Source organism: Amphibalanus amphitrite, unplaced genomic scaffold, assembly GCF_019059575.1.
Source record: "Amphibalanus amphitrite isolate SeventyFive unplaced genomic scaffold, NRLGWU_Aamphi_draft 000048F_arrow, whole genome shotgun sequence".
In the NCBI taxonomy this organism is placed as follows: Eukaryota; Metazoa; Arthropoda; class Thecostraca; order Balanomorpha; family Balanidae; genus Amphibalanus; species Amphibalanus amphitrite.
Window position 1 is genome coordinate 369,139 of NW_024881544.1, and position 25,519 is coordinate 394,657.

General features: G+C 50.8%; 2 protein-coding genes across 5 annotated transcripts; one reads left to right on the plus strand and one right to left on the minus strand.

Moving 5' to 3' along the window:
* The first annotated feature begins 54 nt into the window (after positions 1 to 54).
* On the plus strand, positions 55 to 2,207 carry LOC122377629 (inositol polyphosphate multikinase alpha-like). Its single transcript, XM_043357893.1, has one exon. The coding sequence runs from the start codon at positions 63 to 65 to the stop codon at positions 1,059 to 1,061; it is 999 nt and encodes a 332-aa protein (XP_043213828.1). The 5' UTR covers positions 55 to 62; the 3' UTR covers positions 1,062 to 2,207.
* Positions 2,208 to 2,300: 93 nt separating this feature from the next.
* LOC122377630 (N-alpha-acetyltransferase 35, NatC auxiliary subunit-like) lies at positions 2,301 to 25,129 on the minus strand. 4 transcript variants are annotated; one of them, XM_043357894.1, is made up of 14 exons: positions 24,652 to 25,129; positions 19,098 to 19,200; positions 18,724 to 18,872; positions 18,034 to 18,260; positions 17,335 to 17,494; positions 16,781 to 16,985; positions 16,272 to 16,453; positions 13,165 to 13,359; positions 11,536 to 11,676; positions 8,396 to 8,574; positions 5,790 to 5,997; positions 4,628 to 4,798; positions 3,586 to 3,675; positions 2,301 to 3,210 (listed from the first exon to the last, which is right to left on the minus strand). In XM_043357894.1, exons 2-14 carry the CDS (start codon positions 19,186 to 19,188, stop codon positions 3,076 to 3,078), a joined length of 2,133 nt encoding a protein of 710 aa, XP_043213829.1. In that variant the 5' UTR covers positions 19,189 to 19,200; positions 24,652 to 25,129; the 3' UTR covers positions 2,301 to 3,075. The 4 variants fall into 4 exon arrangements, with proteins under 4 accessions (XP_043213829.1, XP_043213830.1, XP_043213831.1 ...); XM_043357895.1 differs by having other exon boundaries at positions 24,656 to 24,721; XM_043357896.1 differs by having other exon boundaries at positions 24,614 to 24,653.
* Between the last annotated feature and the right edge of the window lie 390 nt (positions 25,130 to 25,519).

Here is a 25,519-nt window from a genome sequence, read left to right on the forward strand (position 1 = left end):
TAAGTACTTGGTACTTGTTTGGCAACCGAAGTGGGCGGAGCTAAGATAAAATGGGGCGCGGCATGCGCCGCATTCACGTCGTCGGTCGTGCACGGTGCGTCTCGCTGTGGATTCGGGTACGGTGGGTACCGATTTACAAATCGTTGTCCATCATTGGCATTGTTGTGTTTGTTGAGATGACGTCCAAAGTAGACCACAAACTGCCGGACGGCATATCTGTTCTCGATAATCAAGGCGGTGGTCACATGTTCAACGCCAAGAAGGGCATGGTTGGCATTATGATGCACAATGATGGGAGCCTTCTGAAGCCGGTATGTCCAGACGCGACTGAACCACTTGAAGACGACGAAATCCGTTTCTATGAGAGGATATCTAACGCCGATGATCCAATCGATAAAGAGCTGGCCACGCTGACCCCTAAGTACTTTGGCACTCAGAAGGTCAAGGTCGCTGACCGGGACGTGCTCTGCATGAAGATGGAAAACTTCACCTACGGCTTCCGGCACGCCTGTGTGCTGGACTTGAAGATGGGTCGCGTGACCTCCATACCAACGGCGCCGGAGGAGAAGCGGAAACACGAGGCGTCCAAATACCTCGGCACACGTGCCACCGTCGGCTTCAGCGTTCCCGGGATGACGGTCTATGACATCACCAACGCATCAGCCATCCAGCACGGCAAGCCGTTCGGCAAGGCGCTGGACGGCCAGTCGGTGCTGGACGCGTTCCGTACGTTCCTAAACGCGCCATGCGGCTCCGGCGTGCGGCCCATCTGTGACTCGCTGCTGGCCCAGCTGGGTCGGATCGATAGCTGGTTCAGCCGACAGCGCCGCTACAAATTTTTCGCCTCGTCCATCCTGCTGACATACGACGCGGCTGCGCTGCTGGCCGACGCCGGCCGCTCAGAGGAACAGGTGCTGGCCGCCGCGCGGCCCATCGCGCGCATGATCGACTTTGCGCACGCGTGGCCGGCGGACGGCGAGCCGGACGCCAACTACCAGGAGGGGCTGCGGAACGTGATTCGGCTGGTGACCGAGGTGCGGGACGCCCTGCCGACTGCCTAGTGTTATCGCTGGTAGCCCGGGACTCCGCCGACCGCCTAATGCTATCGCTGGTAGCCGGGGACACCCTGCCGACCGGCTAGTGTTATCGCTGGCGTTACGGGCCGCCCCGCCGACCGGCTAGTGTTATTCCTGGTGTGCTGGTCTGACTGGGTGAAACGGCCCGCGGCTGGCGGGGCGGTGTCGGATGCTGACTCAGACAGACAGACAGCCAGACGAACAGAGGAACAGACGGCCAGGGTCGCGACGAGATGGGTCTGTCGCCGGCTGGCGTGGCCTCTCCACGAGAGAAGCACGATGAATAAGGCTGTATCCGCTCGCTCAATGTCGTTAGGTAGTTGGTCAGATATGCCGTTAGAATCAATAGAACTAGTCCATCAGCTTGTGTTCGTTGTAGACCGCCGTTGTTGCGTCACCGTTTTCCTGACGATGCCTCGTTTCTTGCCATCATATCATAGCTCTAGTATCGTGTTTCGGCGGTGTGGCGTGCCAAAGCGTTCAGGAATAGCGCATGCCGTGCCGGTCGGCTGAACTGTTCGGATCCCGAGCGGATTTCCCACGGTTATCGGCAGTGAATTACAGCCGTTCCGGCCGCCTGCAGCCCGCTTCACTCGGTATCACCCCGAGTAAACAACGCCGCCCGCTGGACCCGAGTCATGAATCATGTCCACGCCATACGCCTCCGTTCTTATCAGTGTGTTTAGCCAACTCGGGGGCGGCTGTCGGCGCCGGACGTAGCGTCTGTGTGTTGAGCGGCCCGCTATCGCACGGCAATCGTACGCTCATTTCCGTTTGTCGCGTTCGATCGGTGGTCGGCTCCACGGGTGACGCACGTGCCGGTGACGCCGTTCCGCGATCCCGCTCCCTGAGTTCGGCAGCCGGTCTCGTGACCCGCCGTCAGCCGCGTACCGTGACTGACAGTGAGCTATTTTTCCCGTTCGGCACAGTCCAGATACCATCACCATGGCACGGGCATTCACGTGAAACAGTTTCACTGTAAACGTTACAGGTATCCAGTTGTGCAGTCTGTGCGATGCATGCGGGCATTTTGTCCTGATTCCCGACCGAGCATCGGGTTTGTATCATTGTACCCATTTACGGTTGTATAGCGAATAAACAAAGCCGCCGCCGCACGGTGTCGCCGAGCTACTCAGCGCTTTGCCGGGAACACAGGTGGTTGGCTGACGTAAAAACGGAGCCGATTACAAGGCTAATCCGCGGCCTGCACCACGACATACACCATTCGGCGGTTCATTTTTATTGTGAAACATTACCACAATGCGGGTAAGTCAACACAATGCAATAAGTATCTGACTAGATGTAGCACGCTGCCGCCTATGTACAAATCTGATGACGTTCCATTATCATGGCATACATTATTGCAAATGGGAGGGACCCGTCAAATGTCCCAGATGCACCCATTCTCTCACCCTGACGCATTCATTCCCCAGACACACGCGGAGGGAGCCCATACACACGTGCACACTCCGATAACACCCGCAATCCGAGCTACCTGCTGCACGGCTCCCGGGCGGGCGCACCGGCCGGTCCGTTATAGATGCTGCTGCCGCCGAGACGGCGGCGCCCGCCGGTCGGCTCGTAACGAGTTCGGGGGCCCCTGGCGCCGCCGACTCCCCATTAGGCTGCGTTCACTCCGGAATGTGTACACGATGGCCTTGAACGGCGACCAATAGAGGCGGGCCGGCGGTGCCGCCGATTGGTCACCGCCCCCGACCGCCGAGCACACACGCCGCTCGCAAAAGACCGCTGCCGATTAGTGAGAAGTGGTGACGGGAGGCTGAATCACCGCGCCGGCGGCGGCGCCTATCAGCGGCTGACTGCACGCCGCGGTAGTCGATATGACAGGAAACTGCCGATACCCGACCACAGCGTGCCGACAGCGCGCCGGGCGCCGCGCGCGGCACGGCAGGCAGGCGGGCGGCGGCCCCACCACGGGCGGGGTACCGGCGGCGGTCAGCACAGGAGCTAGATTCGGCGAGAGCTAGGCGCGGCGCCATCACTGGATCCGTATCACCGGGAAGTACTTGTGACTGGAGAAGTCGAAGATGGGCGAGCGGCCCTGCGAGTGTCCGCCGGCCAGGATCCTGGCCACCACGTAGTTGGTCTTGGCCATCCTGGTCAGCACGGCCACCTGGGGACGCCGGCAGACCGGGCCCGTCACTGGACAGATAATGGGGTGTACACACTGACTTACACCCAACCCAACACACCACAGACGTACTCCAAATCCGAGAATAAACACACACCAAGCCGGCACAACATCACAATAAACGACACCTGATGTTTGTAAAACTCTCATTCACGTCACAGCTCGTACACAAAACGCCACTCAGACTCCCCACCGGAAAAGAGGCCCCGACAAGTGTTGCGGCATTCTCAGTGCCCCTTTATCACCGCGTGGATCGTGGTGTGGCCACTGTGACGCCAGAGGCGGCTGACCACAACAGGCGCGCGGGCGCCTCTCTGAGAACCGGGGTGGACCCGGCGGCCCGCGCGGATCGCTCACCTCGGCATCATTGGCAGGGAGCGTCTCCAGCAGCCCTCGGGCCTGGTGGAAGCATTGGCACGCCTCGGAGTACGCCAGCACGGCGCGGTTCTGCCGGTGAGCCACGCGCGGCGGGTCAACACACAGTTCGCGTCATAAGGAGCCACACAGCAGAAAGTTAAAATGAATTCCGTTGTGCACCTACAAAACCCGCCTACACAATTCCTTTGACTGCATAATGTTGTGCGTTCACGTCACATAGCAGTCCATGCGAGTCGCGTTTCCAATACCGCAGATGACCATCGGGCCGCAAGCTAGAGCTAGTCAGCTGTGTGACCACACCGTTTCTGAGTAGAGCTCTGACCCGTCACCTGAGAACGGTCGGCCGGTCACTGGGCGCGCACGGCTCACAAGTCACGAGCGGCGTGCGCCTCATGTTTTGTGGTTGCACTAATGTGATGGCCAGGAGAGGATCTAAAGGTGAAACGAGCCGATTTATTCCCCTCGAACGCACACGAGTACTGGATTAATTTTGTGGTCGGGCTCGCCTCAAAATACTGATTCCTATAACCTGGCACATCCGTAATTCCATAGGCTCCCTTGTGTAACGAACCATGCCAAAAACGATTCTCATGAAATCGGCATACACTAAGATTTCCATCACTTGAAACACAAATCAGCACTGCCGCACCTTTCTCAATCTGAAAAAAAAAAATGGAGAGAGCCCATCCCCCGACGCTGCTGACAACCTAATACCGACTGACTGCCACGGGCTACTTCAGACCAGCGGCAGTCTGCGCAGCTAGCCCGCGTTGACCACCTACTAGGGCGGTCTTAGATTAGCAGCAGCTCACGCAGCCAGCCCGCAGCCCTCGCAGTAAGCCCGTGTGGACCAACCACCAGCTGAGGAGCAGCCACAAACTGGGCAGCCTATTTCCCTCACCTGTTGTGGCGGCCCGGCGCCGGTCATATGCCGATAGTGGCCATACTGGACGGGCCGCGGCGTCATACTGACCACTGGCCAGCCTGTGCGACCCACCACTGACCCGCCCCTGTTACCCACCTGTTGTGGCGGCCCGGCGCCGGTCATATGCCGGTAGTGTCCGTACTGGACGGGCGGCGGCGTCACCACGGCACTGAACGGCCAGAAGCGGTGCTCGTAGCGCACCTGTTCGTTATCAAACTCGGCGTGCGGCCGCTGGAGCCGGCCCTCGGCCTGCAGCCCAATACACGTCTGTCGAGAGGTCAGGGCAGGGCAGGGCAGGTCAGATACACATGGCGTCAGATACACAGCCAGCCCTCGGCCTGCAGCCCGATACACGTCTGGCGGGAGGACGGGGCAGGGCAGGTCAGGTCAGGGCGGGTCAGGGCAGGTCATATCAGGCCGGATACACACGGCGGAAGGTGCGACTGAGGCTACGGTACGGATAGGTGCGAGTCAGGAGATGAACTAGGTGTGACACCCGAGCCTGTGAGATGTGGTCAATTGAGCCACGCGCTAAATGCACGTCTTAACAGCACCGTTCCCTCACAGTTGATATGGCAGTGAAGAAGACACATTAGCTGCTTCGTCAGGTGAAATAGCACTGGCCCTTACCTGACACGTTCTTCTGAGGCGAATTCCAGTGGCATATTATGGCACAAAACAGCTGCTATCGGAATATTCCATTCCTGGTACAAACACCAACCACTAGACAAAAGATTCACCAACGTGACAAAACGAAGACAAACAGTGGCCATCAGACACATCAACACGTGCTCTTTCACCGATTCTTCAGCAGCTTTGGCGGCACAAGAGGTCCGACACCGATTTAACAGGCGATCACAGACAGATACACGTTAGGCCACGAGGAGCACGTCACACGATCACCGGCAGACACGGCAGGTCAAAGAGAGCGAACCGTCACGTCACATTACGTGAACAAAGTCAGCGAGCATATGACGAACCACTGTCTAGACGAGCCCGCCACACCGGATACCGGGGCATAGCGAACATCGGCAAAACAGAGTATGAACCCGGGGAACACCAAACCACAGAACATCCCAACACCCCATTCAGCGGGGTCTTCAATACCGATAATAACCACAACTGACACGTTTCTTTTGCAGATCGACATCCGGTCCTCAAAGAACCCCAAACAACGCCATTCCCTTTCTGCTGAGTCAGCGGAGGCCGTTCAATTTTTGACGACCCGATCCGCTCCTCAGCGCTGCCACTTTCTCACCTTATGCAGTCCCCCGCAGAGATTCTGTAACGCCTGAGTGAGCACGATGTCACGCTCGTAGCGGCTCTTGCGTTTCTTGGCGCGGCTCTTTTTACTGTTCCGGACGCGCTGGGCGGCCAGCTCCATGGCAGCGTCGTGTTCGGCCAGAAAGGAGTCGGCTCGGTTCAGCGTGGATACCATCCAGCCGTACAGACACTCGGAGAGGTACCTGTGTCAGTACCAGGGGACAAAGCGGTCAGGCGGTACACAGACAGTCATTCTAGAATAGGTACCAGTCAGGATAGTCACTAGTCAGGGAGGACCGCTGCAGCGGTGTAGACATTGCGAGAGGTACAGCTCTCACAGCATTTAGTGGTTGGTCAGCCGATGTGTTTAGGGGATAGTAAATTTGAATGACACAGACACTCCCGTAAAATGAGAAGAGGTTTCGTGCCGACACTTCAGCAATGTATATAACAGGCTATACTTATAGAGGCATTAATCAACACTCATCGATTATTGCGACGTTGGCAACCAACCACTTGATGGTGTGGGAGCTGTACGCGCGCCGGGGAGGAGAGGTCAGAGGGTACACTGACACGCTCAGCTCAGTCAAGATAGTCAGAGGGACCGCCCTATCCGTGGGCGACGTCCAGATGAGACGCCTGGCTTAGCAGTTGATGCGTTTAAGTCGCGCTCACGGTCACATAGCTGAGATGTTATCGTTGAGTGTCTCATAAAAGTCTCGCGCCTCTCCCCGCATACCAGAGATGTTTAGCTAGTTCACAAGAATGTCCAAAGGTCACGGCCGCGAAGTGATTCGTCACCACAGAACTGTTCAGTGACCCCGAAACACCCCGCGTGCTGAGCGCACTCCAAATGGGACATGAGTGCAGCGTGTAATGACATTCAGTGAACGCGTGTTTATCGGGACGGTAGTGGGCGTGCAGTGTCAGACATCCATGTCGACACATGTCTCCGCACCGATCGGAAACATTGCATCAGTCACACCGCACACGAAACGGTGACTGGCGGGTTTTCAGAGCTAAGACATTTTGACGTCAAGCGTTACTCAGCTCATCAGAACTGGGTAGAAAAAGCCAGCCAAGGCTAGGTCTTTCCATGGAACGTGCAGCTTTCAATCATTCTATGACTAATGAGCGATGGCATCTTCCAGCTCTGGATAATACCCTAGCCGATCAGTGCAGTGGTTAAATGCACTGAATACCCTGACGCTCACCCTGCTCTCGGTCCCGGCCCGAGAGTGTGGCAAGGTGTAGTAAAGAATTCACCGCACCGTCATTGTCGGCCGGCCGGGCCCTAGCTTTGAGATCAAAACTACACGCTTAGTTCAATTGAGATTTACGTCCTACGCTGGACTTTATCGGGAAGGTTCACGGCTTCCACGGTTATCGAGGCCACTCGAGAATTTCTATCATATTTCAGTCCGCAAAAGTCTTGATATTCAAGTCAGCGTACTTTGTTAAATTATTGGAATTATTAGGTCATAGTAGGTCAATATTAATGGATACGGAGAATACTGACCAGTTACAGATGTACTAGAGTGCACGACTGCCATGACTGACCACTGACCAGTAGCTGATGTAGCTGTGGTACTCGTGCGAACTGTACAGCTCCAGCTATAGTTAATGACCAGTAGATATACTGGTAACTATACACTAAAGTCACCTACCAGCAGGGTAACTTTTAAAGGGGGGAAAGGGGAATTCCCCCCTTCGAAAATTCCGCTCCCCCTTTCAAATTGTGCGTGAACGGCTAGGGAGGGAAGGGGGAATTTCCCCCTTTCAAATTTATTTTTTAGCCCATTTTCAATCAATTCGCTACTCAGATTCTATAATCATCGTTGATCAGACTCTAGTCATCAATCAACGTTGCTGGCGCTTAGATAATTTTCAATTTGAGGTTCCATCCAACCATTTTACGTTCAGTGCAGCGGGAACTACAGATTTGACCCGATACCGATCGGATGGTCGGTGGGACCGTCTCTTGTCTTGTCTCTTCCGTCTCTTCGCAATCACTGACATATCGCTACAGGCGTCGGCGTAGAAACCGGCGGGGGACGGGGGTCATGACCTCTCCGAACCAAGGGTCTTCCTTCGAACCAGGGTCCTTCAATCGGTCTTGGCCTAGCAAAAATAGTCACGTGTTAACCTCTCTCTATTTAGAAAGGCGCTACTTGATGTTTGGCCAGGGTAATTGGTTGATACTACTGATTGACATTTGTAAGGGCGCAGTCAAGTTGGGACCTCCCCCGCCCCTTACCGCCAAGGTAGGTACCTACGTATATTTTTTAGCTAATTTATTTTTTGGTAACCTAACAATATAAATTGGCCAGAATCCGGGGAGAGAGTAGGATTTGGGGGTAGGTACGGTTCTGCAGGCGCCATCCTAACAAAAACCTAATGGCATTGGGCCCCCCTTTCAGATGCATCTGGATCCGCCCTTGCCCCGAACTTTATTCCCCCTCTCGACTTTTCCTGTAAAAGTAACCCTGCCTACCAGTAGATGTAGATGTAGCGGTAAGCACCATTCACCTACCAGTAGATGTAGTGGTATACACTAAAGTCATCTACCAGTAGATGTAGTGGTAAGCACCATTCACCTACCAATAGATGTAGTGGTACTCGTGGGCGCTGTACAGCTCCAGCTCGAAGCCCGAGAGCAGGTATTGGATCATGACGCGCAGCACGTGGTACAGGATCCAGGTGGTGAAGCACACCAGGTGGTGACGCGCCGGCTCCAGCTGAAGGCACAGCGCGTGCAGCAGCGTGTCCACACGCTCCGCCTGGCGGAACACAACGGGAGAAGGGGGCGTCAGTCAGGGGGACGAATAGACACCGCCGCTTGGGGAGAGTAGGAGCACCGTGGATAACGGGAAAAGGCCGTGGAAAAGGCCGCCAATCAGACCCACAGCTTATGGGGAAACAGTAGACACAGCAGAACATCTAGCTGAATCTTTAATTGGCTATTTGAAAATCATGAAAATACATTGCAATATTATGTGCCACATGTAGCACGAAAGATTGGCTGATTACGTGCTGGACTGGACACGAACATAGCTAAAACGAGGAGCAGCGAACGGTTCAGCAATCGGACAAAAATACATATGTATGTATTTACCTTATGTATTTACCAAAACATAAGGTAATAAAGGAAGCGAGAGAAGGGACGGGAGATGGAAAAGAAACGGTCGGGGTGAATAACTAACCTGCATTTCATTCCCCTTTCCCTAATACATCAGTGATTTCATCCATGATTAATACATGATCCCCTTTCCCTCATACATTTTGAAATACCGACGGTGCGGACTGATTCAGAACGGAATCAGTATGATGACATCACCCATGGACGGAGTTCGATAAAATGAGTGTTATTTACAGTCACGGAGCCAATACCTAGCAGGAAAGGAGCGTCAAACCAGTAAGGGCAGATTGATTACGTTAACGGTGGAGCTCATCGGCACCCCAGCTAGCATGGCAGTTACGAGCTGCTCGCGTGCATCCAAGCCGCTGACTGCCGCCAGTAGCGGCTACCTGCTGACAAATTGCTGATGCCGCAGACCTATTTGGTGACGATCACATATCTGGGCGCCGGTGCATATAGAACGAATCGCAAACGAGACTGATCTCCGGATAACACGGTGGAATGCGACTTTTTAAAGGCATAAATCCAGCTGGCATTTTCAGATCTGTCGATACGGACCGGCAGAATGCAGCCGGCCGTTTTTAGACACGGTTATGAATCTGCTCGGAGCTCTAAGTCGCTCGGCACAGGGGTTCGTCGAAGTCGTGCGAAGCGACTTAGCCAGCGCCTGGCACGCCGTTTCTACGAACGCATTCAAATGATCCCTCGCATTCCTGGACACTGCTAACTGGTAAGTCGCAGGGATTCTTTAAAATGGCACTGGAAGCGAGAATAATGATGCAAGCATCAGCTATGGCCGAGCAGTTTTGTGTAGGCCCCGACAGCGACAAGCCGTGGGCGGGCAAAACGGTAAAAGAAGCCTGTGAAACATCATCCCAGGGAATGTCCTGGCCAGGATTGGGAGGGATCAGGGGCCAGAATTACCAACAGAAAAAATATCCGTCTGCTAGTACTATTTCCTTAAAAATCCCACAAGTTTAAACAACCACGCAAAAAATACAGCTTATGTGAAAACATGTTAGTTAGGCTGGCTGATAGGCTGATATTATTTTCCATATCAGTGGTTATTTTTCCACGTGGCAGACGAAATTCGAGAGCGACTTTAGGCAAAAATAAATCCATAACCGGCAATTCTTTCTTTTGGTAAAAATGGTCTCAGGCCTCCGATCTTCTGTCGCTGTGAGTGCAGTCGGCAAAAACGGCCAGAAATTCTTAGACTGATCCAGTGTATTACTTAGCCTTAGAGCACACCGAACGTGTTGAAGCCTCCGTTATTCTATCCGCTGACAAGACTTCTGTCGAAGGACCCCGCATTATCTTTCACCTAAGAGAGGGACTACAGTAAGACCTCACCTTCAGGGAACTTGCTAAGCCTAAGCCGACAAGTCCGGGTCACCGGCACCGGCACCGTCCTACCCTCATCATGACACCCTCTTCAATCTAATTGGCTCCGTAATCACGGTTCGTCGGAAAGTCATTTCATCCACAAAATAAACGAAATATACCATTCGAAAGCTGACGGTGGACTGATTACAAAAATATAATTTTTATCGAAATCGTACGATGGCCTTTTTAAAAAATTGTGTTTTTGTAAAAACGTAATAATTTGAGCTACCCAGGACATTCTTGAATGTTTTTTCGTTTTCCAGTGAAAGCTGAATGCATAAAGAACAATATGTAGCGAAAAAATATTATCAACTATTTACATGCGTCTCTCACAACCAGCAACAAGGCGCAATCACACAACTCAGTATCACGAGGGATCAAAGTAACTGTAAGCAACACAAAAGCGTGAAATGACCCTTATCGACTCGCAGACCCGGCGCTCTCGGCTGTCTGACGGGCCACGGAAGGGACGTTCGGCTGTCGCCCTACTAAACGGACGTCATATTTGTTAGTTTAACGATTCTACTTCAGTTATTCAGGATATCTAAGAGGAAGATTCGTTGCTGTCATTTTCACATCATGTGTGAAGTTGCATTTGTTGATGTTTACTTTGCTCAATTCAGCTAGGCATTATGCCCATATAAGGAAAATTGACCGCGCTGAGCTGTCAGAGGTTGCACCGGCCTCAGCTGGGCTGGAGTGGGGGTAGCGCCCGGCGGGGCGGGGCAAGCTTTTGCCCGGTCGCAGGCCGAACAGCTGTCACCAGTAGTCTGAAAGTGAAACCCCGCTAACTTCCGCTGCGTGGGTATTGAGCGCAGCTGGATGGAACAAAACCTGTATAAGAAAAATGTAAATTAAAACATGTAAATCTAGCAGAACAATGAACTTTCTTCGCAGGTATCCTGAATACCACTCTAGCTCATCCACGAGTCCCCCCAGCGATACCACATCGGCGCGAGCGTTGCCTACGGCACAATCGTGCCACACTTTGCCCATACTCGGCTATTCCAAAGAGGCACGAACTGTGTTGTAAAGCGCGAAAGGAGCTCTCCCATTCCCAGCCGTCTTGCCGAACTTCTTCTATAACCCAAACAGAATACCTCAGCGTCACAGCACCCGGCCCTCATACGTGCCACACCTCCTCCTACTGCCAGCCCGGCCTGTGGTGCGCAGCGGCGCGACCCGAACTCCCCCCTCTCCCCTCCCCGCGCCGTACCTCCTCCTGCAGCCCGGCCAGGTCAGCCAGCACCATCTCGAGTTTCTGTCGCTGCCGGGCCCGGTTGTGGCCGGCCACCTGAAGCAGCTGGTAGAAGGCCGCCTGGCACCGGCACATGAACATGTCCACAGCGTCCTTGGCCTGAGGGCGGGATACATTAGGTCACATCAGTGTACCCAGGGTCACACCGGCACACACGGTCATACTGACGACGCACGAACGCATCCCTCGTGTTCATGGGCCGAAGCCAGCATGCATGGTCATTGGCCATTGGTCAGTGGTCACTCTGTCACACTCACGGTCACAGCGACCCCCACACGGTCACAGAATACACCAGCAGTTACTGCAGCGATACACACATTACGGTCATACCGGGAGCACCCATCAGTCACAGCGACACACCCACAGCCACAAAAGCACGCCCATCATCACGTCGATGATAAGCCCACGGTTACACCGATAAATCCAGAGCCACATTAGTGTACAAACGGCATGCAAAGCGCCGACAGACTAGGCCACTGGGGCGTTTTTACACGAGTCCCACAATAGGGGATAAAAAGAAGTGTGGACGAATTTTGACAGCACTAAAAGGAGGTGTAAAATGCATGTGATATGCGTTTTTGTGCTTAGGTACGGAACCTAAATGGATCGTAAAAGGAGCATGTGCGTCATCAGTCATCAAAATTTGCATATCTGACATCAAAAAGCGGAAAATATGAATCCATTAGCAGATTCTTGAGAATGAATAACAATAAAAACGCATTCATCCCTAACAAAACAATGAATTTTTGGCAGGACAACGAAATGGAATGTCTTGAGGAGACGGCATGGACAACGAAACAACATAATAAAGGCATGCCAGGACAGGGCCGTGAAATGTTTCGTGGGAGCACACAATCAACAATAGTCCGAAACTGCGAGCGCTCGAGGACAACTGACATGGCAGAGTCACGATATTGTGGACAGAATGTGACGGAGTATCCTCTCCGAGAAACCGAGACGGCAGCCGCCGGCCCACCTGGCAACCGAGCCGCACAACATAGGTAACATTCACAGAATCGCATATCTCCGGCAGCAGAAAAGGAACAAAAAATGGGCATCCGCTCGGCAGCTGGGGAACCCGGACAGACTGAGATTACACTGATCAGAGCGGCCGCCTGGCAACGCGCTCCGCGAGTCCTGAATTCTAGGAATGCCACTAACCTTTGACGTAAGTAAGCATACATAAAACTAGCATCCAAGCTGGAATCAACGATAAAATGTTGCACTTGCAATACGAATTTTTTAACGTCCTTATCGGTATATTCAGTAGTAAATGATAGGCTGCAGAATCTTGAAGGAGTTTCTAGCATTTAAGAGCGCTTTCTTATCTCTTTTTTACTAATCTTATCCTACATCACAGCTTATGCTTACTAACACTAAACAGCGTACTGGATACTTAGTGACTTGTCGCATGATTTGTTGTTCAACATGGGTGCATTTATCATGTCACTCATTTCAAATAGCGACTGCAGACTGCACGATCTCCATTCTCTAGTCTTTTACCGCAATTTTATTCATGCTAACATGCCCCCACACCACAGTTCTCCCCTACCACCCCTCCACCCCTTCCCTCCCACATCCCCGTACCTTTTCATTGCCGAGTACCGGTGATCTGGGCGCCAGTGAGGGCGGCGCGATGAAGGCCCGTGCCGCCTGCAGCAGCGTCTGAGCTCCAGCCGGGCTCGGTCGGCTGCTCAGACCGTGCAGAGGCTCGGCAATCACAAACAGCACCGTGCGAGAGAACACGCACGGCTTGGTGGCGCTGAACGCCTGCATGTAGTCCTGCAGGCGGTGAGGGTCGGAGAAAACGGTCACTAAGAGGGGTGAGAGAGGGCGCGAGGTCATATCGGGGAAAAGGCTGTCCAACATCGGTCCTAGCGGAAGACGAGAGGCGGGGTGACTGGTCACATAAGGGGACGATAGGCTGAGTGATTGTTGACACTGGGGGGGGGGGGGGGGGGCTGGGACCTACGCAAAACGACTAGGATGGTGCAGGTGCACGGTGCTCCAGCAAAGCGAAACAGTGGAACGGTAAATCGGTGAAGGTTCTAAGGTCCACTGCCGCAGCTTTAGCCCAAAAATTATGTATGATTTTGCGGTCAAACATTGCCAGTCGCGATCCAAACGCACCGATAATGCACGTCCTCCACAGCTGCTAACCAGTCTTCAAAAAAAAAAAAAAATTGTGCTATGTGATGAAACATCAGCAGGTCGCAGCACAGCATTTACGATTTTCATCTCAGTTTCCTGAGTGTGCTCCACCATTCAACAGTCAACTAACCACTTCCGAAGTCCCAACTCAACTCAGCACAGCCTCTCCTCTCACCCCACCTTTCCAACACACCTCCCGGTACAACAGACAGTCCCAAGCACAGACCGGGTCACGATGATACAACAAATAGGGCGGGTCGAATAATCGAGTTTTCTATTTTTGCTTCGGCACACTGTTTTTCTTATGTAAAATTGAATTCTAAAGCGACTTTGTATAAGATATTTTTTCGATTAAATCGCATCTTCAATACTTCAATCGCACTTTTGTATTTGCTGGGCTTGTTATATAGCGGCTAATGGCGAAATCAGCAGGCAAGTTTAATGCAAAAATTATGGTGTCAGAGCAATGCGATGGTGTCTTTTGTAACTGTTAGGGGCATGTTTTCATGGGTTTCTATGGTCTTAGAATCATAATTTTGTCATTTTTTTACGCATACATTGGACCATTTTGTCCTAATGTTCAATTTTAATCCTCCATGACTTGTGGCGTATATGCATAATTGGCCCGAAAGATCCTGGCGGCTCTCAAAGACATATCAGCGTACTTTTGGACGAAATGCTGACCAGCCAAGAGAAATGACAATGAAAACACCACAGAAGAGTGTATTTCAAGGTACTTTGTACACCTCTCCATAAATCGCAGACATCAGAACACGTTAAGTGCATCACAGTCCTTTCTAACGGTGGACTAGACATCGACTCTGGACTAGACATAACATCGGCTCTGGACTGGAGTCCACATGGCTGGACTGGACTGGACTAGACATAAACGGTGGACTAGACATCGGCTAGACTGGAATAAACATCGGTTCCACGATCACATACGGACTAGAATGCTGCAAGCGAAGGTGGACATCACCTCATACGACCACATGCAGACTAGAAGGTCGCAAGTATGTCCTTCTTGCTATCGAAGGCGGACATCGCCTCCCTGTGACGGACCCTGGCACGGATGTAGCCGTCTCTGGCCTCTTGCCCGCAGACCTCGGCGGCCGCCTGTTTGACTCGGCGCTTTCCTCTTCGCTGCTGATCTCTGTCGCCTTGATTTTGGCCTGTCGTCGCCACCAATCGCCACGTCTGACTTTTCTTGTCTCTTGTGCCTTTGGCTATAGAGCCATCTGAGCTCCATCTTTGGGATTTTGCTTTCCAGGGGGCAACAGCACCTGACATGAGCCTTGAACTTGCACTTATCCTGGTCAACACAGCCTGACTCCGGGTCTTGGCATAGCATGACGCGGTGGTGACAGGTGGTGATGTCCAGTAGCTCGTCCAACAGCTTCTCCACCGCCTCCTTCTCCTTCTTATTTTTCACCCTCCCCCACGCCACATCTTCAACTCTTTTCCAGAGCCTTTCAATCCTCACGGCCAAGCTTTTCTCCTTAATGATCACAGGAGGGCAGAATTTTGCATTCGCCTTGTGCCACTGCCCCAGAATTAAAGGGACCACCGTCTTCAAAATGTCACCTCTCTCAATCTTCTGCTTTGCTGTCTCTTCCTCTATCATTAGCTTCTGCTTGACGAGGATGCCTTTCTGTATAACTGCTCTCAAAGTCGGCAGTTCGCTTGGATCAAACTCTTTCCCTCCACCGACAAAATCACTTAGTTTACTGGCAACATGACGCCTAGTCTTTGGCCGAGACGATGAAGCCGCTGGGTTCGCCATCTGCAAATCACAGGAAACTGGTAAGGATTGATAGGACAGAAAACCGGCAGGGACACAAGAATTAACAGCTTTCTCCGCTTTAGTATGTTTGATTATATAGGTTGGTACTAACGGGACCAAGGGATATAAAGGATAAGCCCATGCAAACATTAAAAATCCCTTGTTCCCTACCCTAAAAAAAAAATCCCTACCCTTGCTATCTTCCCTCCACCACTTATCACATCACTGACCCCGGCGCAGCCACTCCGTCAGTATGCCCGGCGCGGAGCGCCAGATTCGTCAAATAAAACATTGAGAACAGCGCAACAAAATTATATCGCACACAATCAATCACGGGTGCGGGAACATGCCTCGTTACCCCCCCCCCCCCATCCTGTTTCCCAGAGTCGATAACCATGGAATATCTATCTCGTTTTCTATGTGAGAAAAGTTGAAAGAGCATGGCGTGTTGAGAAACAGCTGGGGAGAGGAGGGAGCGTGTCTCAACACTGTCATTTGTGGGTGACTTCCTGTGTTAGTTGCCTCAACAGTAGCGCCGCCGCATATAACTCGGTAGAGAGAAATCGCTTAGAAAAAGTGCGATTGAAGTATTGAAGGAGTGCTCAAATCGAAAAAGTGCACATAATAAAATGTCTTTAAAATTGTTTTTTACATAGGAAAAACAGTGTGCCGATATAAAAAAACGAAATTTACATTTTGGACATGCATTCGACCCGCCCTAACAACAAAGCCAACCCCACCGCCTCCCCCTGCCACCCACCATGAGCGCGTGCAGATGTTTGCACTCGAGTACGGTGCGCAGCCGGAGGAGCCGGTCCAGCAGGGCGGTCAGCTCGTCCATGGTGGCCGGTAACGCGCGCAGCCGCGGATAGCGAGGGAAGGCCGGCGGTAGCTGTCGCTGGTTCAGCAGCGGGTCGAACCCCATCGTCACCAGGTGGCCGCCTGTCGACAGAGGGCGACACCGGAGCGGTGACGTAGGGGGCCGTCGATGGAGATACGGGTGCGAATTGGTGGCGACTGGAAACGAGCTGTGCCCAGCCAGCTGTATAAGAAAAATGCCAATGTTTTGTAGAATGCTAGCTGCGCACTGAAATATAACCAATTTGGTATAAAAACATTAACAAAAACATTCAGTCTTTCGACAGACGGAAACAAAAAATTATTCAGTCGTCACTTAGACTAGCCCTATTATGGCAGACAGCGGCAGCAATATTCGATCAACAATCTATCCGTGTTTAGTTATAGCGCCAAACGGGCCAGTGCACGCACCTTTGGCGGCCTGTTCCACCTGTTCGTAGCTGGCACCCATGGGGCACGTATTCTTCAGCACCGGCAGCAGCTCCTTGGCCGAGGAGAGCGCCTTCCACGCCTCCTCCAGACCCTGGTTCTCCTTCTTTGAGAAGGCTAGCACAGCTTGAAACAGGCAGCGAAAGAACTTTAACCGCGCTTGTACCGCAACGAGCTCTTCGGTTTCCTATGGGGAGAAGGCGGAGTACGTAAGTTCGTCCCCGGTGTCAAAAGTATCCCTTTTCCTGCAGCACAGCCTCGACAAGGGCCAATGAAGGCAGCCGATTCAGACGACGTCTATCTTTGCATCACACAGCTGCTACGAAAATACCATCAGTCCCCACAGCATAACCACTGACTGCTCGCCATACAATCCTCCTACACAGTGTGTCATCTCAATCGAAAACTCTCCCTAATCCCTTGCCTCCAATACACTCCTCACTGCCCTGGAGTTTATTGGTCATCTCCCTAACGTCTCTTTCCCATCTCCCTTCTAGCAGCCGTGTCTTCTCACCTCCCTAGCGTCTCCTACTCACCTCCCTGGCAGCCGTGTCTCCCGCCTTGCGCCTGGCTCGCAGCTCGCGCGTCACATCCTCCTCCGCCTCCCGAAGCATACCGACGGCACGGAGAGGCGTCACGCCCGTCCGGTCGGGCAGCGACTGCGGCTGAAAGTCCTCCTCCTCGTACAGTAGCGCTCTGTCGGATCCCACAGGGAGGCCGGGTGACGGTCAGCGGAGTTTGGTTTACATCGTACAGTAGCGCCAGCCGACGTAGGTCAGCACTCGGCGGTGTCAGATGGACCCACGACTCACGAGGCAGCAGGCTCGACATAATTGGGAAGCTTACAGAGGTCGTTAGTATAGTGGTTTGCAGTACCTCATAATGCGGTTGATCCCCGAGCTATGGCAAGTGAACGAAATAAACTAGGTACAAGTTTACTACTACTGGCACCGCACTACCCTACTGGCACTTATATCCAGTCGCAAGATGACGGTGAAAAGGAACATTAATTGGCACAAACATGATACCATTTAGATATTGCTCGATGCTAGGTAAAATAAAAGAAGCAGAACATTCATATGCATATTTTCATATGTTGTTAACACTGCTAGTGCTAGCCATCATTACCTTATGTCCCATATTTGATACAAAATAACGGACCTCCACCCCAGCCCACCAGCCTCGCACCAGTCCTTGCCAGCGTCGCCAATCCTCGACCACGTCACATCACTTACACCTGGACGAGCAGCTCCGAGATGGTGTTGACTAGCTGGATGGTGGCGACGCTGAACGCCTTCACACACCGGTCCTGGATGCTGTGGGGCGCCTGCAGGTAGGCGTTGGTGGACACTGTCTGCGTGAGGCTGTGTCCCTCCAGCCAGGAGAGCAGGTAGGCCAGGGACGTGTCCATCACGCCGAGCTGCTCGCGCGGCGTCAGGTCGGCCGTCTTCAGCAGGCCGTCCTGTGGGACGAGTGGAGGGGCGTCAGTCGGTGTGGGGTCGACAACGGGAGCAGGCGGGTCAGGAGGCACAGCAGAGCAGGGGCGGGAAGGGGATGGCATGGCAGGAGTGGACTAGGGGAGAGCATGGAAGCAACAGTGGAGCCCTCCATCCGCACTGACTTTCGGGGGGGGGGCGACTGTGGGGTGTGACAGGTCGAACTAAGAGGTGAAATTATGGTGAATGGGAGCGGTCAGCCAGCCAATGGGACCAGTCAATCGTTAAGTAGCAGCGGATGAGCCGGCCGGTTAGGTACCGCTTTCCAAAAAAGGACTGATCTGTAATAGAAATGGGACCAGTCGGTTGCAGAAATGAGACCTCGGTCGGTAGCAGCGGAAAATCAGACCAGCTGTAACAGCCGACCGGACCAGCCGGTGACTGCGGATCAGACCAGTCCCGCCCTTCATCTGCGTATCGGCGGCTCACCTCGACCGCCTGCTGGAAGCTGCGGATCTGTCGCTGCGACGAGTTGCACAGCATGCCCACGTCCATCTTGGGGTCCATCATCTCAATGGCCGACATGGCGTCGAACAGGCCGAACATGTCATCGTGTACCAGCTCTCCGAGCTTCAGATCTGAAACAGCGGGCTGCGCGGTCAGCGCGGCTGGACGACTGCGGAGCTGCTAACAATGGGTCAGTGCGCGATGCTAGACGTGACTTACCCTAATCGGTGATTTATAGGACAGGACTACACAGTAAACAACGAGCTAGACAGCAAATGTCAAGCATTCGCCGGAATACAAAGCTCACAGCCGCATCAAAGACAAATAAAAGTGTATACCATTCAACTCAAACGTACCTTTACATGCGTTAAGGAAGTCATCAGTGATGTCTGTCCAGTGGTATTCAACTTCAGTGGGCTCAGGTGGAGCTGATGGTGCCAAATCCATGTCTACAATTCTCTGAAAAGAAAAAATCACACATAAGATAGCAGCATATCCATCAAGGGTAAGGGGAAAAAAATGACGGGAAATCAGGGGATTTACGTATCGACTCATGACCTTTCGAAAAGCCCTAGGACATAACTAAACCGTCCTCTGATAGTTAATCAAAATTGTTTTGTCGACTTTCGTCATCTAGACGTAATACATCATAGGCAGTAAATAGTTGAATGACTCGGTAGGTTAAGTTAGGTGAGGTTGGACTACATGTTTAGTAGGTTAGGCTAGGTCAGGTCAGGTTAGGAACCTAACCTAAGCTTACATAACCTAACCTAACCTGACCTAACCTAACCTGCCTACTAACCTAAAGTAATGTAGTCTAACCTCACATAATTCAACCTACCAAGCTATTCAACTATATAGTACCTAATACCTATGGTACATTATATTTTTATTTGTCCAATGTCCCAGTGTTTGTCATTTGTGATGGGAAACGACATTCAGATGAAAATACTCTTTTGTTTTCACTCAAACCTCCAACTTTTAAAGACAATTTTCCACTCCCAATTTTACCCCCCCCCCCCAACAATTGACCCCCCAGGTCAGGTCAATGACCCAAATGTCAGGAAAATCGGGACCTGTCAAAGCTTCATTAAGTGAGGTTGTTCGGGTGTCTTCGGGTGCTCATCACGAATTTCATGTCAGTTTTGATCACATACGATGTCTTCATGAATTTGGGCCAAGTCGGGACAAGTCAGGTCAGGTCAATCAGTACGCGTCCTGCCGGATATTCATAGTAAACCACCACTGACAGCTTCGTAGCATGTTACGAATTACGATTGCACCAAAACAACTTCGTGAATGTTCAAATGGTTGCTAATTTCGAAATCAGTTCCAAAAGTAGCATACTACCTAACATATGTCATATTCAACTTGGAAAAGTGAACCAAGGTCATCAAAGGTCATGACCTGACCTGACATTCACGTGGCCTTGGTGCCCACCATAATGCATGGGACCAACACCATTCCACATGTTGGAACGTTTAAAACCAGTAAAGGCTGAAACAGACTCTTTCCGCGTTCAGGAAATCGCATGCGAGAGCCTATTCAAATACGTTATAATTCTTCTCGCATCAATCGCATCCGGGAGGTGCGTGCGATTGATGCGGGAAGAATTATAACGTATTTGAATAGGCTTTCGCATGCGATTTCCTGAACGCGGAAAGAGTCTGTTTCAGGCTTACTACGCTTTTCGGGCGAAGAACGAGCGAGCGAGACTGAGAGTGTCCCTGCACGTGTGCACCTGCAGTAGCACTCTAACCACAATGCATGGGAACGCATTGCCTGGTGCTAAGTTTCGCCGAAATCGCCCCAGTTATATCACAGAGTTATTGTAATGGAAACAAATTTGAAACCTTTTTGCATTATGCATGTGCAGTGGGGGTGACCCACATGCATCGAAAGTATCCGATGTTTGGAAGAAGGGATGCAACTACCCTAGAAAAATTGCCCAAGTCAAGGTTGACCTGAACATTATTTGCTCACTGTTTTTTCTCCTTTACTTTTTAACCCCCAACCCGCTGGGGGCCCTGGATTTCCACGCCCTGCTGGAGGGGGGGGGGGGTGTTTGAACACCCCTTTTAAATCGGCTCCTGGGCCACGTAGCGATACGCGGAAGGCGGTGTTCGAAAGAGCGCCAAAAATAATGCCGAAAACATTTCGGTCACTTTTTTTGGGTCAGGTCAAAGGTCAGGTATCCAGAGGTCATTGAACGCAAAATGTCGCCGATTTTCAGGTCGAGTGTGGACTGTTTTCAAGAAGCCAACGCATAACTTGGAAACCAAGAGAGCTACGGCGCCGTGGAAAAGCGCATTCAATAGCCCTATTAACGTTCTTTCTGAGCATTGCCCTTAGATTTGAACTAGCGTCAACGGTTTGCCTGTAGGGGGCAAAAACTGGCAAAATGGCCGATTTTTTTCGGAAACAGTTTTTCTGCAACAACTTTTGACCCAAGCCTTGCACGAGTTTGCCTTTACCGGCATCGTGTTCCTATCGTCAAGACGCATCGAATGAACTATAGTTTGACATTGAAAGGTCAACTTGAAAATTTGACCTCAGGTCAAGGTCATGACCTGACCCGAAAGGGTCATGTCGAATATCAGTCGATCCGTATCGTCGAGCTTAACACATCCAAGGGCCTTTCATCGCTCTAGTGTGCCTCTATCAAAAGTTCTTTGTGAAAAACTGTTTGAGCTTGGGGCCAGTGTGGGCGGGACTGACCTGGGACGTAGCCCTCACCGCGCATGTGTGCTGCTGTATGCTGCAACATATTTTATTTTGGCTGCACAGTCAAACAGTCCTTAGGTAAGGTTGAGTCAGGTTAGATTGTTTTTCATGTGCTTGGACTTTGTTTTCACATTCACCGAAGTCTTACAAAAAAAAAAAAAAAAAAACAGAAGGGCTGTTCACCGGCCCTGTGTGCGGTCGGACCGCACACAGCCTCCAAGCTCCGCCCACTGCGTCCCTACGTCGGCCTTCCGTCGCCCCACACAGCGACCGCTGTGGCCGGTCGGGACTGGCCACAGTGGACCATCCACCGCAAGCAGCCGTGACGCCAGAACCGCCTACCTATCCCCTACCCCCACGCCTGCTGGACGCACCGCACACACCGCACACAGCAGTGTGCGGTGCCCGTGAACACCGCTGAGACCAAGATTTGCACTAATCAAATTTGTCTAGTTATGGAGCAAGCAAAGCAAGCAAAATCTTTGATAGCTTAACAGAAATTTCTGAGTATGAGCAGGCGGCCGGGGGCCGGCCGACCGTGCGGATACTTTTGCGAGGCTTATATATCTCAGCGACCATTTGACCGATTTACATGAGGCAATTTTGAAGGGTAGCTGCATTCCTTCTACCAAGTATTGGACTATTCCCAATGCATGTGGGTGGCCCTTGTGCACGTGCCATGTGCAAAACCAAAAGGTGTCAGTTGTGTAACAATTGCAATATCTCTGTAAATACTGGGCTGATTGCGCTGAAAGTTAGCATGTACTTTGGCAGCCACTAGGCAATGCATATCCATGTACCACAGTTTGGGGACGACGGTGAAAACAGGGCGCCTGGGGCGATTTGATCAAGGTTCGTGAAATTTACACGTGACGTTTGGCATGTAGAAGGCAAGTAGAAGGCCCACTAAGGGGGAGAAGTTCCAAATGTCACGTGACTAATATGCCCTCCGGCGCCCTGTTTTCACCAGCGTCCCAGTTTGGGTACTGCTGCAGGAGCAGAGGTCCATTCCAGATCTCGAGAACGGCTGAATTGAGTGCAATGAAATTTGGTATATGGTTAGGGACCAGTGGTCGGAAACACGGAGGTCCCCAAGCGTTTTCGTTTTAATTATATGAATCCAATTAGTATCACAACATGCTATAATCCAACTATCTAACATTCCCTGCCAGTAAAATGCAACAGCTTACCATTTAAAGCTGGCAAAATTGACCCCAAAACACCACATACCTCACCCCTCGCAACCGACGCTGACGCCATGCTGGTTACGGCGGATGAACACAATTTATAAACAATCAAGGCTGCAAAAATATCAGATGCGTTTCGCCCGTGCACAATTTTTTATCGCAGCCAGAAATGACAAATAATACCAAGGTTCTCAAATTGTTATGTCTAAAGCGCGGACAACTTTAAATTTGAGAAAAGCGATTATTACTCGATGAAATTCAAAGAGGTGTCCTAACCTAACCTAACCTAACCTAACCTAACCTAACCTACTGATTTTTGCCTACCGAGCTTAGAAACCTAACCTAACCTACTGATTTTGCCTACCAGGCATAAATAAACCTAACCTAACCTAACCTAACCTACTGATTCTTGCCTACCAGGAATCCTAACCTAACCTAACCTAACCTAACCTAACCTAACCTAACCTAACCTAACCTAACCTAACCTAACCTACTGATTTTTGCCTACCAGGCATTAAGAAACCTAACCTAACCTAACCTAACCTAACCTACTGATTCTTGCCTACCGGGAATCCTAACCTAACCTAACCTAACCTAACCTACTGATTTTTGCCTACCGGATAAGGAAATAGTTACTTGCAGGAATAGATTGCAGGCAATAGTAAATCAAATATTTTCAGGTTAAGTGGTCATGCATCAGGCTTCAGGCCTTTGGCCTGAAGCCAGATACATAACCATTTAACCTAAAAATATTTGATTTACTATTGCCTGTAATCTCTCCTAAGGCATTGCCTTCGGCACTGCACTGCTTCGCCACGAGTTGGCCACAGACGAAAACATGTACAGTACAGGCGAAGAAATGTTGGACGAAGAATGAAAATATGTACAGACAAAAAAATGCACGGACCAAAAAACGAAAATAAAGAAAATGCACGAACGAAAATATTTACGAACGAGACATTTCTGAAGACTTTTTCAGAAAAGTCGCTATCATTCGTCGACAGATCTGGCGCATCTCGTGAGGCGCTTTACCGAAAAAGAAAATTACCGAATTCTCTTCTATTAAAAATTAAAAATACAGAACCGTAATTCCAAAATTATTTGTGTATATCTATCACTTTTTCATAAAAATAGTTCCCCCCCCCACCCAAAACCCCGGTTTCCCACAGTTCCCCTAGTGTGTTGGGTTTTATGAAGATACTACATTTCTGCGTAATGGTATTTAACAACAATTGACATGTTGACAACAGACCGTCGTGCGGCTCCACCGAGATCGTGGTAAGAATACGATTAGTTAGCTTTTGGTCTTAAAATTATGGATCAGATAACTGGAAACCACATTATTCTTACTAAACATGAGTTTCTCTATAGAATGATGTCTATATTATAGGGATTAACTAATTTTGAAGCGGGGACCTCCATGTGTACCGCCGGACCGGTTAGTAGGGTGCCATGCAAAAGTCAGTTCGGACCCATTTTGAATGTGCACACATCACGTACAGGCTACCACTTCCAGTCTTCAGATCTCGAGAACAGCTAGGACGATTGCGCTCAAATTTGGCACATCACTAGGGAGTAGGGACCAGTTACTAGGGTGCAGTGCACAAGTTAGTTGGAATTACCTCTCACAATTTCGCACGTGCAACTGCAATGTAAGGCCCACCTTCTCGCTCGCTCCATTAATTGCCCCAAAAGGTGCTTTACTGATGGCACTATTACCACTCCTGTCGATTGTTGTATTTTTCACCTGGATTCTAATGGCAATAAACATACTCCTTGGAAGAAGGTGACTGTTTCGACAGTTTTCTAGGTCCCTTTTATTGCTCCTGCCTCCTATGGCTCCTATGGCTCCCTATGGCTTGTTTTCACCCAATGCGCAAAGCAGGAACTTCCCCTGATTTCGAGTTGTATCGGTATTGGGGTGAAATATAATTACATTCGGCATAAAAAAGAAATATTACTTCACATAAAAAAGGAAAACCAAAGCAAAACTACTTACCTACATTACATCCAGGAACTTCCACGTTTCCACACTGTCGTCGCCAAGGTCGTCGCTAGAAACGTCAATCGGGCGAAGCTGGGGCGAAGTTGGTTTCAGTTGTTGACTTTTACCACGTGATAAATTACTTTTCGTGCATGGTATTTACCCTTTATGTCCATTTCTTATGATTATATTAGCATTTTAAGTTGTTTCAATGGTGTTTCAAATGAAGCTGAATATATTAAAATGAATTTTGAAAAGTAAAAAGTATTTGTAACATTTTGTAATAGAGTATCACGTGACTAACCGTAGTACATGAACGCCTCCATGCAGTTTGCTTCTAACGGACACCGGTTCACGAGCAGCTCAGCAGCTTGCTTTTACTGTGCGCCATATATGTAAAAGGTATAAGTAAGAAGCAACAGCTAAATGATTCATTCATTATGCAACGCAGAATCTGCGTAAGGGATAATCCGTAATTTAACTACCTACATTATGTTCAGCTGAACCTGGCGGTCTTTCTCTTTCTGCCGCTAAGCTTCCTCATCCAATATCTGGCACCATTACCTCATCTGGACAGTGTGCACTAAAATTTCCCCGGCCCCCAGCCAAGGCTATATAAACCAGGTAGAACGCTCCGGGAAAAAAGTTGGAAACAATAAATTAGTTGCGGCATTCCCTGATGACGCGAATGTGGGTCAGCGGCCGGCGGCCGGCCGCCGCTAACACTGTATGAGGAGGGATGCGCGGAACTTTTGCTTGTTGGTGATTGCGCTAGGCAGTTAAATGGTAATGTTAGGATACGTTTCGAAAGTAAATTGAACGACGCTTCGAACGCCGTCAATGAATTTGCGATACGACGACTATTAGTTTTGTTAGAGCCGGC